General features: G+C 50.6%; 7 protein-coding genes across 7 annotated transcripts; 5 read left to right on the top strand and 2 right to left on the bottom strand.

Annotated features, from left to right (window-relative positions):
• The first annotated feature begins 1,838 nt into the window (after positions 1–1,838).
• On the top strand, positions 1,839–2,672 carry BDQ94DRAFT_150007 (uncharacterized protein). The gene has a single exon (XM_026767496.1). The coding sequence runs from the start codon at positions 2,162–2,164 to the stop codon at positions 2,375–2,377; it is 216 nt and encodes a 71-aa protein (XP_026622605.1). The 5' UTR covers positions 1,839–2,161; the 3' UTR covers positions 2,378–2,672.
• A 2,053-nt stretch (positions 2,673–4,725) lies between these two features.
• Positions 4,726–6,269, top strand: BDQ94DRAFT_150004 (uncharacterized protein). Its single transcript, XM_026767495.1, has one exon. It carries the CDS (start codon positions 4,754–4,756, stop codon positions 5,954–5,956), a length of 1,203 nt encoding a protein of 400 aa, XP_026622604.1. The 5' UTR covers positions 4,726–4,753; the 3' UTR covers positions 5,957–6,269.
• Positions 6,270–7,189: 920 nt separating this feature from the next.
• Positions 7,190–8,735, bottom strand: BDQ94DRAFT_150002 (Fe-S cluster assembly protein dre2). The gene is made up of 2 exons (XM_026767494.1): positions 7,811–8,735; positions 7,190–7,727 (listed from the first exon to the last, which is right to left on the bottom strand). The coding sequence occupies exons 1-2, from the start codon at positions 8,475–8,477 to the stop codon at positions 7,420–7,422; spliced, it is 975 nt and encodes a 324-aa protein (XP_026622603.1). The 5' UTR covers positions 8,478–8,735; the 3' UTR covers positions 7,190–7,419.
• A 39-nt stretch (positions 8,736–8,774) lies between these two features.
• BDQ94DRAFT_81468 (uncharacterized protein) lies at positions 8,775–9,204 on the top strand. Its single transcript, XM_026776606.1, has one exon. The coding sequence runs from the start codon at positions 8,891–8,893 to the stop codon at positions 9,122–9,124; it is 234 nt and encodes a 77-aa protein (XP_026622602.1). The 5' UTR covers positions 8,775–8,890; the 3' UTR covers positions 9,125–9,204.
• Positions 8,861–9,813, top strand: BDQ94DRAFT_150001 (uncharacterized protein). Its single transcript, XM_026767493.1, has one exon. It carries the CDS (start codon positions 9,284–9,286, stop codon positions 9,788–9,790), a length of 507 nt encoding a protein of 168 aa, XP_026622601.1. The 5' UTR covers positions 8,861–9,283; the 3' UTR covers positions 9,791–9,813.
• Positions 9,814–10,576: 763 nt separating this feature from the next.
• Positions 10,577–14,249, top strand: ams1 (alpha-mannosidase). The gene is made up of 4 exons (XM_026776605.1): positions 10,577–10,834; positions 10,926–11,434; positions 11,528–13,520; positions 13,569–14,249. Exons 1-4 carry the CDS (start codon positions 10,689–10,691, stop codon positions 14,188–14,190), a joined length of 3,270 nt encoding a protein of 1,089 aa, XP_026622600.1. The 5' UTR covers positions 10,577–10,688; the 3' UTR covers positions 14,191–14,249.
• Positions 14,250–14,358: 109 nt separating this feature from the next.
• On the bottom strand, positions 14,359–15,578 carry BDQ94DRAFT_81450 (chromatin modification-related protein EAF6/MEAF6). Its single transcript, XM_026776604.1, has 3 exons — positions 15,128–15,578; positions 14,826–15,065; positions 14,359–14,722 (listed from the first exon to the last, which is right to left on the bottom strand). Exons 1-3 carry the CDS (start codon positions 15,437–15,439, stop codon positions 14,471–14,473), a joined length of 804 nt encoding a protein of 267 aa, XP_026622599.1. The 5' UTR covers positions 15,440–15,578; the 3' UTR covers positions 14,359–14,470.
• Positions 15,579–15,706: the final 128 nt, after the last annotated feature.

The raw sequence follows: 15,706 nt of genomic DNA, 5'->3' as shown, positions 1-15,706 counted from the left end.
AAGTCCGAACTAAACATATAGAAGATACATATGTACCTCTTGCACAACTCCCGTGGAACATCACCACGCGAGTTCAGCATCACTGGCTCAACCACAGTCATATCAGCACACAGCCCCTGAGATAGTTACAGGCCCCTCACACATCCAGACAAGACATCAATCCCATCCCATGCTCGGCGGCTTATCTCCCTCCTTGGTTGCCCATTGATACCCCATTTGCCTGCTGCAGGTGCCCATCCGGACGGCGCTAGGCAATGCTTGGGTATTTGCAATCGTTGTGATGACATCCCACCACACGCATGCATAACGCAACCGATGTCGTACATCTTGCAATCATACCTATCGGTTAAAACCGCTATGCAGTTAGTTAATTCCCCATGTTATGATTGATACTTATTTCCGAATGTATGTTTCGTAAGTTTCATTTGTTGGTTGCACAAGATGGATAGGACACGGGGGGATTTGTCACTGTGGAGTGTGCGTATGCAGGTTGATGTTGAGTGGCTGATCGGTTTTGACTCGGACTATTTAGTGATGTCTGATTGCAGGGAGGGGTGGAGTGGTGATAGATGATTGACAGAAGTGCCTCTGTCTGATGAGCATATTCTGGTAGAGTCAAGGTTGGATTTGAGTATCTATGAGCGAAACTTCTAAGTGTAGATGTGGGTATATTGGTAGAGGATGGATAGCTTGTGTGGTCTGCGCTTCATTGTGATTTGGTCAGTGGAGATGGTGCACTACTCTCTGGGTCGTTTCGTGATTGCTGTCTTGATATTGACCTGGGATGAGATGTCATCGCTTCAGGTGAGGGAATAGCGGAAGGGAAATTGTCAGTGATTCTTCACTGAGATACAAGACTGATAAAATTAGATGTAGATGCCAGCACTTCGCGTGAGGTGATAAAGAAGACATGTTGACTTCGATGTTTGCCTGGGGCTACTGCTGCACGTGGCCAGGTCTGCTCGCTCATGGGACCAGCTCGATTGGCTTTGATACTGCAGCTCGCATTCTTGGTCCTAGCATGCGTCGACCTGTCTGGCAGGGGCTCAAGCAATTCCAGGCGGCGATTAATGTTAACTACAATGCTGGAATACTACAGCCAATGCCAGGTTATTCTCACAATCAGCCACTTGGTATTACAGTGAGGGTCTTGAGTCAGCCTGATTTCAATCATGACCAAGGCCCAAAGTAATACAGTTACTCCTCCATACTTTCAATACTGGCCCGACCTCAATGGACTCTCGGACCGTGTGGCATGCCCGTGATGAAAGTCACTCAAAATCCACTATGATTTCATGTTATCACTTGCCGCCAGCCACATGAGTCTCTGGAAAAGCTACTAGTGCGGAACGTCTCATGGAGAGCGTATTAGGGTTAGGAATGCCATGCTTGACAAACCTTGTCTGCTCGCCTAACGCGGATGAGAGTAAGACATCCCGTACAACAATACTAGCGTCATTAATCTCTCATTGCTGGTGGTGGAGATTGGCCCATGAGCAAGCTTTGCCAGCAGTGCTAGTCTTAGGAAATGAAAGCAAGACTTCCGTATTCCCGAGAATGGGCATTCGCGCGAAACCTGCAATATCGCAGGTACAATGGGAAGGCTGCCAGCTAACCACTGACACTGATTGGCTCGCATTGCCTGCAGCAACATGGCTTGGCTGCCATGGGACCAGCCTCAATTCGACAGTGATCTGAAACGGGTCGGGTATGCCCGTGAGTGGAATGCTGGGCCGCTATCTTGAATGCTGGCGGTGGATAGCCTGATCTTAGAGGCCCCACTCCGCCTCTAAGCTTGAACGATTCCAGAAAACTCGCGTCTTCGTGCATTCTCTCTTGCCTCATCATGAGCTCATGCTTATTGCTGGATCGGATCAATCGACTGAGTTGTCGTCTCTGTGGAGCTGCTGAGATAGCATAGTCAGCGCGTACCGCGACAGCCAGCCTCTAGCCATCTCCACCGTCTAATCAGTGATCAGCTCCCCTCAGGCTCAGCTGCACCACGATTCGATTGTGTCCGAACTATACCCGCCCGGGTCCGTCGCACCGTTCAGGTGCCCAATATCTCTGTCGCGACGGGCGACTGTGGAGCTGCTGTTTTGGCGTCCTCTGGGCCATCTCCGGTCGAATGGGGGCCATCAGGATAGTTGCCTAGACTCCGATGGGGCTATCTAGCGTGACCACGCAGCAGTATCCCGAGCGGAGGGAACGAACAGTGGAGGATGGGAGGAACGAGGCGTATCGCGGCGTGGACTGTGAGACGCTGGGGATGACCTATCCAAAGAATGCTGAGAGCGAGACCGGCCTGAAGCACGTGTTCTCACTGGATGAACCTGTCATAGAGGAAATGAGTTCAGGTTTACCTCATCGGCAGTAATTTCCTTGCTAAAGAGTAGTGTGGCTGAGGGCCAGATGGATGTTCTGGGAAATGCGAGGCGTCATGTGTCGGTTGGTTGCCGTCCATCTGCTCAGAAGAGAGAAGAGGAATACCGACACTGATCATTCTTGCCTGTGGTGAAGCCAGAAGAATGTCATGCTGGATAAACTATCTTTGTTACCTGTCATATAGTATAGTATATGTACCTTGCAAACTAAGGGAAGAAAAAGAAAGCATGTCAAAGCAAGAAAGAAGAGAAGCAGCTAGGGGAGTAAGTCAACGCGACTAAGGAAACTAGGCCACGCTAAGCGTGCAGAGAAGAGGGACAGAAGCAAAGGGAAGAGGTCTGTCAAAGGCGATCTCCATACCGCAATATGATCTATCTGGTTTTTTTTTTTTTCCCCTACTGTATTGTATGTCTGTCACTTTTCTATGGAGACTTTTTTTTCTTCTTTTCAATTTCTTTTTTATCTTCTCAGTCGAAAGGCTGGGGACACGCCGAATAGTTAAGCCACCATTACGGAATTAAGTTCAATTGAGTGCAGGGATAGAAGAGTAAGCAACGTGAAATGCCAGAAGTTAGATAGCCGAGCAGATATAAAGTAAATAAACGAGAAGAGTAAGAAAGAGTGCGAGCTGAAAGGCTGAAGGCTGTGGAGGAGGGCAACCAGGGATAAGCGGCGTCCAGCTTGCTTTGTTTGACTGGCAACGACCAGCGCGACTAGTTTGTTTAGTGAGTCGATTAGTTGATGATCCAACTAAGAATAACCAAGAATAACCCTCATGAACCATTCAGATCCATTCTGGCTGGCGGAAAGGATCGACTTCCGGGGTTCAGCAATCAGCCATCAGCAAGTAAGCTGGGATCACTCGGTGACTTCAGAGTTGTTGGTGGTTGCGCTTCGTATTCTTCCCCGGCCCTAACCAGATCTTTTCCCCATCCATCAATGTCTGGATCTTCCCATGTCTGTCTCGGTGTCAATGGGTTTTCTAGTTTTCTCACTTCCAAATCCTTCAACCAATATTCTATCGAGAGCTAGAACCAGAATCCCGGTAATTGTAGACGAAAATTGAACGGAAATCACCCTAATGGCGCGCCCCTCAGCAAGCCCACCCACACCACATACACACCACATACACACCCCCCCGGTCCATCCCTTGCATGAGGGTGTCACTCTCATGAGGCTATTCCCGCCCATGATGATGACCACGACGATCCCATCCTGCAGTCCGACCAGGAACTGCCCTTGAGATATGTCGCTTTTTGTTTTTTGCTTTTTTAAATATTTATTTTATTTGGTTTTGTTTCATTATTTTTCTCTGATTTTCCCAATTTTTACACATGGACTGCGCCCCGAACTCCTTGGGATCTAGGGATGAACGGCCGGACCAGCCAGACGGAGCTTGACGAGCTGCATATGGCGACCCTCCCTGATGGATCCCATCACATCCGCTGCTGAGTTCTGGTTGTCGGCCTCGTTCTCCTCTTCCTTCTTCCTCTGATAATGATTATTATTATTATTAAACCCATCTCCCTTTCACTCCATCCCATCGTCTCCCTTTCCTCTCCCTCTTCTTCTCCCTTCTCCCCTTCGTCCATCCCCATTCCTTTACTTTCCCCCTCGTTCTCTTCTTGCTGAACCATGGTCCCGGCGGGTTCTTTATCTCTACACTGCCGGATAAAGACAGTGGCTACAGGCTGACTTGCACGAGTGACGGTCGTGTGATTGTTTGCTTGCCTGCTTGCTGGCCTGTCATCCTGGACGCCAAAAAAAGGTTAAAATCGCATCAAGGCCGGCGACTGGCGAGCAAAGTCGAAAAAGCAACAACGCTGGCCGTGTTCGGGTCACAATTTTGGTACTTCGCCAACGGAGAACATCCCAATCGGGCCCAATTTCCCCCCGGCTGGTGCCTTTCACAGGTTATCTTTCTCGTCTTCGGCTTCTTTCTCTTCACTCCTTCTGCTTCTTGGTTCTGCTTGTCTTTCCCTTGCCACGTTCTCCTCTTTCTTTCCCCCCATCCTTCAGGAGGGGGAAAGGTCTTTTGAGACACCCCTTCCCTCCCTTCGTGTCAACTCTATAAACTATCTCCTGCCACTGCGAACGATATACTTCTTAGTTCCTGGCCCGAGCCACGGGAATATCTCTCCCCACTGCCAACCTCCCCCTCATCTACTATCAGCACATCGTCATGCTTTCTCCGTCCTCGTTGGCACTTCCTAGACAGGCCCCTCCAGTGAGACCCTCTCGGTCCCTGGAGGGGCTGGAGCAAGTCGTCCCTCCTCGAGTGCCAGTGCCCCCCGCTCGCCCGGCACTGCGACATATTGATAAGCCGCTCCCTGAGCTGCCCCCCAAGCCACTGCCTGAGACCCCGTCGATGGATGAGGGCTCCACTGCATGGAGCGATGACAGTAGTACCATCTCCAGCTTCTACGATGACAGCCGACGCTTTTCGGCGGATTCGTCCGAGAGTTACCCTGTTTTTGTCCGCTCTGGTTCGGACGATCTGTCCGAGCTTGTCGATCATCCACCCACTGCCGGGCCCATCGACCCGTACCAGCACGACGACCATCACCATCACCACCACCACAATGACCATCCAAAGTCCGCACCTTTCGCCATCACCACCACCTTCCTCCACGATGACCACTCCGACCGGGCCCAACCCTGGGTCACCAACCGGGCTGGCCCCAACCATTACTTCCGGGAGAAGAAATGGGATTTCTTCCCTGAGCTGGCTACTCCGTCGGCTCTCCCGACATCCCCGCGTTTTCCAACTCACCCCCGCAAAAAGAACGGCAGTAAACTGAACCTCACCGTGTTTGACTTCACCAAAAGCCGCACCCTTTTGAACTCATCGGATCGGAGTGGACGAGCTCTCGCTCAGGATGTGCGCAATTCTATTCGCTCCTACGTGCAACGACGGTTGTCGAAAAATTCGCTGGAACGAAACAAGAGTAGTCGGTCCTCACCCCCCACAGCAGATTCAGTGGATCCTGTGCGCACCCCCACTCCATCGAGCAAGATTACCACAACCGACGAGATTTATCATCCTGGAAGCCCAAAGTCCCCTCTGAGCCCAGTGGATGTCTTACCCTCGAATAAACGCCTATCGCGCATGTCCACTCGCTCAACCATGGGTGCGCGCGGGCCGCACCCGCGACCCCATGCGTCCCAACGGAAGAAGCAGCTGGCAGTGCCTATGTCGCCGTATCAGAAGTACGGTGCTGCGATCTGGGAGAAGCCAGGTCGCGAGAAGCGAATCAGTTACCGACAGAGCCATAACGTCCGGTTTCCCCGCTATCGGAAACGAGGCTCATCAAAGAAGGGCTTTGTGTCCTCCGCAACGCCACCCCTGACGCCACCCGCCCGGTCTCAACTCCAGCAGAACACTCGGGACTGCGTCCGAGCCATTCAAGATGGCACGCATCATATCCTCGACGCCCTTGACGGCGCCAGGAAGAAGATGATCGGGGTGCGCGGGGATCGACGGCACACAGAGCTGAAGTCACAGATTCGACTGGTTGGACCAGTCAGTCCATATAACAACAATTACAGACAGACCGATCCCTGGATTTAGAACGAAGGGCTCACTGTCTCTCTCCAACTTTCATTTCTCGTTTCGTCTCGTTTCCTTTCTATGTTCATGATATCCCATTCGCTTCATTGTCCATGTTATCCAATTAGCCTGTCTCTATTCCGGTCACTCTCTACGTCCTATAACTCTCGTCTTGTCCTGCAACTCTAGTCATTACCGTGATATCCCGTTGGCATTTTCAGGGTCTCTGCTTGGCGTTGGGGATACACCTATAGATGCTTATCTATAGCTACTTCACTTTTTGATCTATTACATTGAGGATACTAGCTTATAATGACCCAATATCAAATCTTACCATCTACAACCCGAAACAGCCCAATTAATCACCCAATAATCGCAGTAATTGAATACTAACACCCACCCCACCCAGAAGAATGCAACCCATAAGATAATAGAACACGTGCATCATCCCAATGACCCTCCCCCCCTTACCGATCCATCTCCAATACCTGCATATGCAGCAACAGCACATGATCTGTCCCAGAAATTCTCCTGGATCAAATGTCTCTCACCCCTTCCCCTTATCGTATCTAACCCTTGCCCTGTCTTTCATCCCTAGTATGAATCTAAACACAATATCTATATCCGTTGACAGCCATAGACATTTGTAATTAGCAAATGAAACATCATACCATGGAATCAAACCACCTGGATCATTTCTCCGTAGTCTAAATTAGGGGTCAGGTCATCGTGGCTTAGCTGTATCTGTGGATGTAAACATGTATGTGTGTGTGGGTGGGAAAATTGTACGACAGCTGTGCATATCGACCCTTGCTTCGATTTACTCCTTTTGACTATAGTACTATCCGCTTGGTGGATGAAATGTTTATTTTGTGAGATCATAGTAGAGGGTATTATAGATCGTAATCTAGGGATGGATAATGCTGTGTGACTTTTGCTTATTACTGAGTTGGTGGGCTTGTGTTGCCTTCATTGATATTGATTTTCTATTGATTAGTGTTTGTTATGGATGGTGGATGGGGTGTCGGGATTTGGACGTTGTGTATGGTGTAGGATTAGGTAGGGAGTAGGAGATAAGATGAATGTGAAATTTCAATGTGTTTTGGTCTTTATGGTGTATCTGTGTCTTTATTTGTTGGGCTTCTTTTGATCGCATTATAGATTGCTGGATTGAGAATGCGGCCCTGTAGTATACTGACACTGCACAGCTACGTGGGCAGCGTTATAGGGTGTGTGTGTGTGTGTGTGTGTGTTGTCAAGATAATTGATTAATAGGAACAAATAGTAGGTCATTGATATTCCTAAATGCAACCCTATGTACTCCTTAGAGCTAGGTCATGATAAATAAACAAGGCTAAACTAAGATAAGGTATTCTATTTTATCCTGCGCCCAACCATCGCCTGTCCAAGCAAACCAACCAACCAACCCACAAGGAACCGAAAAGATAGAGACCCGACCTGACCAATAACTGAAAAGAAAACTTTCACAACTGCGCAACATTTTCCAGGATCTGCACCTCCTGGCCCGGCTTGAATGCCGGCAGTCCGATGAACGGACAGCCCGCGCACCGGAAGGCATCACCCAGGGCGCAGTTTCCACACGAGCCTGTCTTACCCTGCACGGTAAAGTCCAGCTCGTTCAGGTCCTCCGTCTCCAGCTTCATCACGTTCAGAGCCTTGTCTGCCTTCTCCCGCTCGGCTTGCTCCTCTGCCTCGAGTCGTGCTGCGAGTCCGCACGTGCAGTCCTTGCAGGCGCGACGCCGGCGGCCGGGCTTGGGCTGGCATTCGGGGGCTGTGTATGCATGCATAGTTAGCATGGCTCGGATTTCACGACAATTTTTTTTTTTTGAAAAAAGACGTATGAATGAAACTCACGTTGAATAGGTCTCTTCAGATCCTCATCCGACAGCAGTGTATCCTCGTCAATCAGATCATCATCGTTCTCGTAATCGTCATCATTATTAATCATGCCCACGGTGACAGGCTGCACGGGCGGGGCAGGAGCAGGAGCAGGAGCAACTGTCTCTGTCTTCGCAGCATCCTTCTTCTTCCCATTGCGTCGCAGAGGAATTGCGAACGACTTGGGTTGATCCATCTTCTCAAATCCGGCATCGGTCTTGATCAGCCCCGCCAGGACCGCCTCGCGCTCCTCAGCCTCTCCGAAAAAGTTATCCTGAGTCTGTAGCTTCGCTCCGGCCTTCATGCAGGGAACCAACGCGGTGTAGACGTCCCGCGTGAGCAGGTGGAGGGCCTCCGACCGCCGCGTGCCATCGGTGTCGGTTAGGACAAGAATGTGATCGTAGGTGTTGGCGGGCAGAGAGACGAAGCCGGCAGATATGCGGTCCAGCATCTGCAGATCGGTTGTGGAGCGGTCAAAGGCAGTGAAGAGGTCCCGGAGCTTCGCTTCTTGGGTGGCGATGGAGGGGGGCGCGAGGAGGAGAGTGCGCTTGGAGGGGCTGCCGGTCGACATGGGCTGGGGGGAGGGGGCGGGTGCCATGTCGAAATCAGGCGTTGTGTCGATGGTTACGAACGAGGGAGCCATTGTGTCGGTCTACCTGCGAATTCGTCGGTGGAGGGAGAAGGGAGAGGAGATGTTGGGAAATAAATAGAAGGAAGTGAAACTTGAGGTTCAAAAGTGATCAGTGGCCGTAATCGGATGCTCGTTTTGGGTTTCGTCTGGCTGACTCAATTGTCATCTGACGGCGTTGTGATTGGGTGGCGGGGAAAGTGGCAGAGATTGTGTTTGACAGTTATCAGCGAATTTTTGGGGTTATCTGATGATGGGGGATTACAAATCGAGGCACACGCCTGCAACCCCCGAGGAAAAAGCTAGGTGATAGTCCGATGGCGGTGGTGGGATTTGTTTCCTCCTTTAGGAAGTCGATGTCACCGAGTTTAATTTCTGTGAGGTTCTCTGCAACTCCGAGTGATTTTTAGCAGATTTTCTCCCCTCCAATGCCCCGCACCCATATTACTATGGCCGGGTTGCTATTGCCCTGCTCGCTGGCCATGGGAAATTGTCACGGGAATTTGTTGGCCTTTTCGGGTTTAGCGCTACTGGACTGCTGCCCAAGCTGGCTGACTAATGGAGATCCCTCACAACCCCGCTTGTTCATGATGTCACTCAAGAGGATGTCTGCCATCGGCAAGACAAATATAATTATTAGTCAGTTACCGATGTCGCAGTGAAAGGCTCTTATACATGTCAGGAGGCCCCATTATTGGCAAGTTGAGCCAGTTATCTGTTCAAGAGCCGCTGTTTTTCTGCGTGGGGTGCAGCTTTAACCTTAAATTGTTTCCAGAAATGGGAACCCGGAGGGCCATGTACTATATGATCATGTGATATGGATGGTAGTTGATGGTTTATACGACTATATTACTGGGAGAATCAATTACAACAACATTGACTCCGAGGAACAGGTCTCTGATATTGGCGAGAGATGCAAACATACATATGCCGCATTTACATCACTAATTTTCACGCCAATGGCTATAGCCTATTGGAGGGCAGAAAGACTGACCCGAACCTCACTCCACGGCCATCCTAGAGTTGGATCACACCCCAAGAACAACATACTTGCTCAAGGGACACGAAAACAGATTTATTCACACGAGGGATGGGCGAAGCATAATGCCATAATCCTTAACCCTGGACCTTTGCCTATGACATCGCTAAAAGCATTCTACTGTTCGTGCTCTTTACTATCCAGCCTTCCTGGGATTCTAGCCCATGCTACGTTGTTAGTCTTCTTAGGGCTCGATATTTTGTCGACCAATTGTGATGAAGGTACCCAGATGCCAAGGGCTCATTGTGATATTTCGACAAGTCGAAGAGGAAGGCCCAAGTTGTCCTGAATTCTGCTCAGCAACCCAGTCACACTGCCATCGAAGTAAGCAGACATTGCACGGTCCTAACACTCAAGAATTGGTTTCTCAACGGCTTAATAAAGCGATTTGAGAATTGCTGCAAAGCATTGATGCAGGAGGCAATATGTATCTCTGTGCTATGTGCTATAATTCCGTCAGAACTCAACTAGCAAGCGGCCACTGTCGTCAAACACAATGACAATGGACTCGGCCTGGCTATCAATATTGTCCCTGGAACATGAGAGCTTATCGCGGTATATTTGATCGGTCTCAAAAAGTATGCACTTCGATGGCTGGAAGTGGGCAGGCAAGACTCCACTCACCACGGCAGGGTCATACTCGCTCTAGTCGAAAACAAAACTGTTAGCTCGGTTTACGGTAGGTAGAAGGCTAGAAATAGATAATGCATCGTTGTACAGCCTCCGTAAGGTCGGCATGGTCAGCAGGCGTTTTGAACTTGATGAATGTCTACAGTTGGTCTCAAACGGCATACCACACGATCGGCATCTATCCAAACCCAACTGGACTTCACAAAACAATATACTGCTCTCACCGAAATTCTAATATTTCAGGTCAAACGTGATAATAATATCACCGTTCACAAAACATTGTTTTCCAGTCTGCCGCAAAAGGCAAGTGGAATGGCTGACATAACAGCCACCCCGGATCAGCACAGGAATCGCTGCATCCAACGTCATGTCACCTGCCCTGTCGTGTTCCTGGCCGTTTCTGGCGACTCCTCACTTCCCCTCTTCTTTCCTTCGAACAGACTTCCTTCTCGCTCGATCGTTCAATTCGTTTGTATTTATCAAATGCTTTACAATTATCATTCGTTGCATCAAAGCTATTTACCCTAATTCTTCCACTGTGATCTAGACCCGCTACCATGGGTGGAGACGTTCCCCGGCAAGCTCCCAGCGCCCTTCCCCAGACTCCCGCGGGCCCTGTCGGTCAACGCATCAAGAGCATCTACACCGACCGTCTCAAGCAATTCACCGCCACCGGACAGTACGAAGGCCAAAACCTCATATCGTGAGTTCATCCTCAATGTGGTCTCTCTGTACACCTCCTTCACTTTTCCGATCGTTTATTTCACGTCTGAACTATACTAAAGCTCTACTAGCAAGCTGAACGAGGCAGTCAACGATGATGAAGATCATGTCAAGCTTTCAGTATACTCCGTTCCTGACCTCCAACGTCCAACCTTCAAAGAGGCTACCGCCAATGAATTTAAACCTACCCGTATCGGAGCATCGTTCGGACCAAGCTGGTCTACTCATTGGTTCCGCATCCGCCTGACAGTCCCGGAGGATATGCGCAAAAAGGAACGTCTGGAGTTCCACTGGGATGCAAACAACGAGGGATTGGTCTGGACTGAAGATGGTCGGCCCCTTCAAGGTCTCACTGGCGGCAACGAGCGTATCGAGTGGATCATCCCCGATGCTTGGCGGGATGGGAAGGAGCACATCTTCTACATCGAGATGGCATGTAATGGCATGTTTGGAAATGCGCCTGGTGGAGATTCCATCCAGCCACCCAATCCTAACAAGTACTATACATTGCACAAAGCCCAGATTACGGCTGTCAACCTAGAAGCACGGGCGTTGTTCTATGACTTTTGGATCATTGGAGGTATGTTCGGACTAGTAGCTATAGGCAGCTTATACCCCCGCCAGCTGCGAGGTGATAATCATCCTGTCCATGCGCACTGACTTGGTACACTAGACGCGGCCAGGGAATTCCCTGGCGATGGCTGGGAGTCACATGAGGCCAATATGGTCGGTAATGCTATCATTGATGCGTTCATTGCTGGGGAGGGCAGCAATGAATCAATCAAGGAGGCACGCAAGATTGCCCAAAAGTACTTGGGGGAGAAGGTGGATTCTTCGCAGGTGTATGATACCGATACAGAACCCATCGTTTACGCTATTGGGCATTGTCATATCGATACTTGCTGGTTGTGGCCCTGGGCAGAAACTAAGCGTAAGGTTGCCCGGTCTTGGTCAAATCAATGTGATTTGATGGACCGATACCCGGAGCATCGCTTCGCTTGCTCCCAGGCACAACAGTTCAAGTGGCTGAAACAATACTATCCATCGGTCTTTGAACGCGTTAAACAGTGGGTTAAGAAGGGTCACTTCCAGCCCATCGGTGGCAGCTGGGTCGAGCATGACACCAATATGCCCAGCGGAGAGTCGCTGGTGAGGCAGTTTCTCTATGGCCAACGCTTCTTCGAGAGAAACTTCGGAGAACGCTGTACAACCTTTTGGCTTCCGGATACCTTTGGCTACTCTACGCAGATACCTCAGATCTGTCGTCTGGCCGGCATGAGTCGCTTCCTCACCCAAAAGCTCAGCTGGAACAATATCAATAACTTCCCGCACACCACATTCCTTTGGGTTGCACTCGATGGGAGCCAAGTTATGTGCCACATGCCACCAGCGGAGACATACACTGCCAGCGCTCACTTTGGTGACGTGAAGCGTAGCGTGACTCAGCACAAGTCAATGGACAACGACAACACGTCACTCTTGGTATTTGGCAAGGGTGATGGGGGCGGCGGGCCAACCTTCGAACATCTGGAAAAGCTGCGCCGCTGCCGCGGCCTTAGTGACAAGGTTGGCTTGCTCCCTCGTGTGAAAATGGGAGATTCAGTCGATGATTTCTTCGCAAAACTCGAGAAGAAGGTAGAGCAGGGCACTCGCTTTGCCACATGGTATGGTGAACTATATTTCGAACTACATCGGGGCACATATACCACACAAGCCAACAACAAGCGGGGCAACCGAAAGTCAGAGTTCCTGCTAAGGGAAATCGAATACCTGGCTACTCTTGCTACTTTGGAGCAGCCTGCTGATAAGTATAAATACCCCAAGGAGGAAATTGACGAGATGTGGGAGGATGTGCTTTTGTGCCAATTCCACGATTGCCTCCCCGGTAGCAGCATTGAGATGTGCTACGATGACTCCAGAGAGCTTTACAAGAAGGTATTTGAAATTGGCAACAAGGTTCGGAAGGAAGCCCTCCAAGCTCTTGGAGTGGGAAGCCGGAGCGCTAAGAGTCTCGTTGCAATTAACACATTGCCCTGGCCTCGCTCGGAAGTAGTCAAGGTCCCTGCTGGTTTTACATCTGCGGGTGGCCCCAGGTACGCCATTGTCAGTGGCGAAAGTGGTATTCTTCAGTGCCCGCTCCCTACAGCTTCGAGCACAGCGCCTGCCGTGACTGTTTCCGAGATCGAGCCCGGTGTTTTCCGTCTACAGAATGAGAAACTGAGGGTGGATGTCCATAACGGAGTCATCACGTCGCTGTATGATCTAAAGGAAAAGCGCGAGATTGTTGCCAAGGGTGGAAAAGCTAACCAGCTTGTCATTTTTGACGATAAACCACTCTACTGGCAAGCGTGGGATGTTGAGGTCTTCCACCTCGAATCTAGGAAGGAGTTGCAATCCGGAAAGACTACCGTCGCTGAGCACGATCCATATCGTGTGAGCGTGGTCACTGAGACCCGCATAAGCGACAAGAGCTGGATCAAGACGACTATCAGTCTGGCTGCAGCCGTTGGCGACCAGCCATCCTATGTCGAAATGGAAAGTGAAGTTGAATGGCGGGAGACTATGAAGTTCCTCAAGGTCGAGTTCCCTCTCGATATCACGAACACACAGGCATCGTATGAGACTCAGTACGGAATCATTAATCGCCCGACTCACTATAACACCAGGTAATACAGTCTCTGCTTCTATATATACAAATTGCTAACAAGCTTCAGCTGGGACATGGCCAAGTTCGAGGTGTGCTGCCACAAATGGGCAGATCTGTCTGAACACGGCTACGGTGTCTCGATCCTCAATGATTCCAAATATGGGTTCGCAACCTGTGGTAACATGATGCGCCTTTCCCTGCTTCGGGCCCCGAAGGCACCGGATGCTCATGCAGATATGGGTCGTCATCGAATCCGTTACGCGATTCTCCCGCACGCAGGACCCCTGGACCATCGCACCATCCGCGCAGGGTACAGCTTTAACCACCCTCTTGCCCTGGAACCCGCATCCAGTCAAGAAGCAAGCGACGCTTTCAAGTCAATCTTGCTGGACGGTTCTCCTTCGCTTGTCCTGGACACGGTGAAGCGCGGTGAGGACGATGAAGACGTGTCTCGTGATGAACTGCCACGGCGTGCCGGGAAGAGCGTCATCCTCCGAATCTACGAGTCCCTAGGTGGTAAGAGTCGTGGCACCATCAATACCAAGCTCCCCGTCAGGAAGGCTTGGAAGTGCAACATCCTTGAGGATGACGAGACAAGCCTTGTCTTATCCAAGGTTGATGCGCAGACCACGAGCATTGATATCGAGCTGAGAGCTTTCGAGGTCGCGACGTACAGACTACAGCTGTAGTCTCTCCATGCATTGGAAAGGGGAAATTGTCTGTAATTTCTAGCCCCAAGTGACATATCTTTTGAGATGTATAGTCTAGCAGAGCAATGCCGATGCAGTCTAGTAGTACAGAGGATATCACAGACAGATAACAAAACATAGCCGATAAAGCGAAGTCTTCGAACAAATATAATCAGTAGTTTCCCGCGCGCCACAGCTCCCTATCCAACCCAAATATAAACCTACCAACTCCAACCAATCAATCCACATGAAACCAGACGAAGTAAAATAACCTGATATATCAATCCCTCCCATAAGTAATCTTCAACCTCTTCGTAGGCGGCCTATCCCCATCTGTCCCATCATCATCCCCCTTATCCTTGTTACTCGCCGCAGACTTCTTCTTATTCTTCGACGCCTGTCCCCCCTTCACACTATTCGCCGCAGACGACGCATCCCCATTCCCAGGCTTGCCGGTAGACCCATTATACGTCGAGTTCGGAGTCGCGGCATGCGACGGCGTCGTTTGAGCCGATGAAGGTGCAGGTGAATCCTAACCACAAACACACAGTTCGTCAGCTTTACACACATCCAAGAATACCACACAGCCAAACAAAGATGGAGGGTGGATATGAAGTTTTCGAGGGGGTGCATACCCGCATAAAACTCGCCGAACTCCTCGAGAACACACGATCCGCGTCCGACACCGTCGCCTTTCGTCTTGCTGCACCTCCACCACCACTCATACTTGAAGAGAGCGCAATGCCCGCTCCGCCGATCCCTGCGCCGCTGGATGAGCCCTTGATATAGTTGTCGAAGCCTTTGATAATGTTTCCGGCGGTGGTTTCTTCGAGGTAAGATTGTTCGAAACGGTAGATTTGGTCTTCAAGTTGGGCCTGTGCGTAATTGTTAGATTGGACCTTTGGTTCTGGTATTAGTGAAGAGAGTGGGGGCGTACCATGCTCTTGTCCATTAGACGCTTCTTCTGGAGAGTATCGCGGAGTTCGCGGCGGAGTTTCTCGTAGTAGGGAAGGCCGCGGTTCGCGGTAGACGAAGCGGAGGAGTCAGCGGATTGGTTGGGGTTGGGGTTGGAGGTGCTGGTTGATGTTGTGTTGTTGGAGTTATTGTTGGCATTGCTGTTGTTTGGCGTGGGATTGGGTGCTGTGGAGTTGGTGGTCGTGGTGGAAGTTGGGCCTGCTGTGCTGGTGGTGGTTGTTGCTGGTGCTGGGGCGGTTGATGCGGCCGGGGTTGCAGCGGCGGGTTCGGTCATTGTGGTGGTGGGCGACGACTTGCGGTCGCGAGGAAGTGTAGGCTCTGTGGAAATTGAGATGGGAGGTTTGTTTGGGTTAGATGCGAGCGCGCATTGAGGGAGCTGCAGTCAGTGGTGGAGGTGGTTGTCGCGATCTATCTAGAAGCGGAAGAGAAGTGGAAGTGAATGGATTGGATGATGATCGCCGCCAGATCTTATCGTTGCTGTTTGGCTGGTTTGCATCCGCGTCACATTATCGCTCCGTCAACTTACGTACGCCTGGGAGCT

The sequence above is a fragment of the Aspergillus welwitschiae genome, assembly GCF_003344945.1.
Source record: "Aspergillus welwitschiae strain CBS 139.54b unplaced genomic scaffold BDQ94scaffold_35, whole genome shotgun sequence".
Taxonomy (NCBI): Eukaryota; Fungi; Ascomycota; class Eurotiomycetes; order Eurotiales; family Aspergillaceae; genus Aspergillus; species Aspergillus welwitschiae.
Note: the sequence above shows the minus strand (reverse complement) of the source record. Positions and strands in the feature narration are given on the sequence as shown.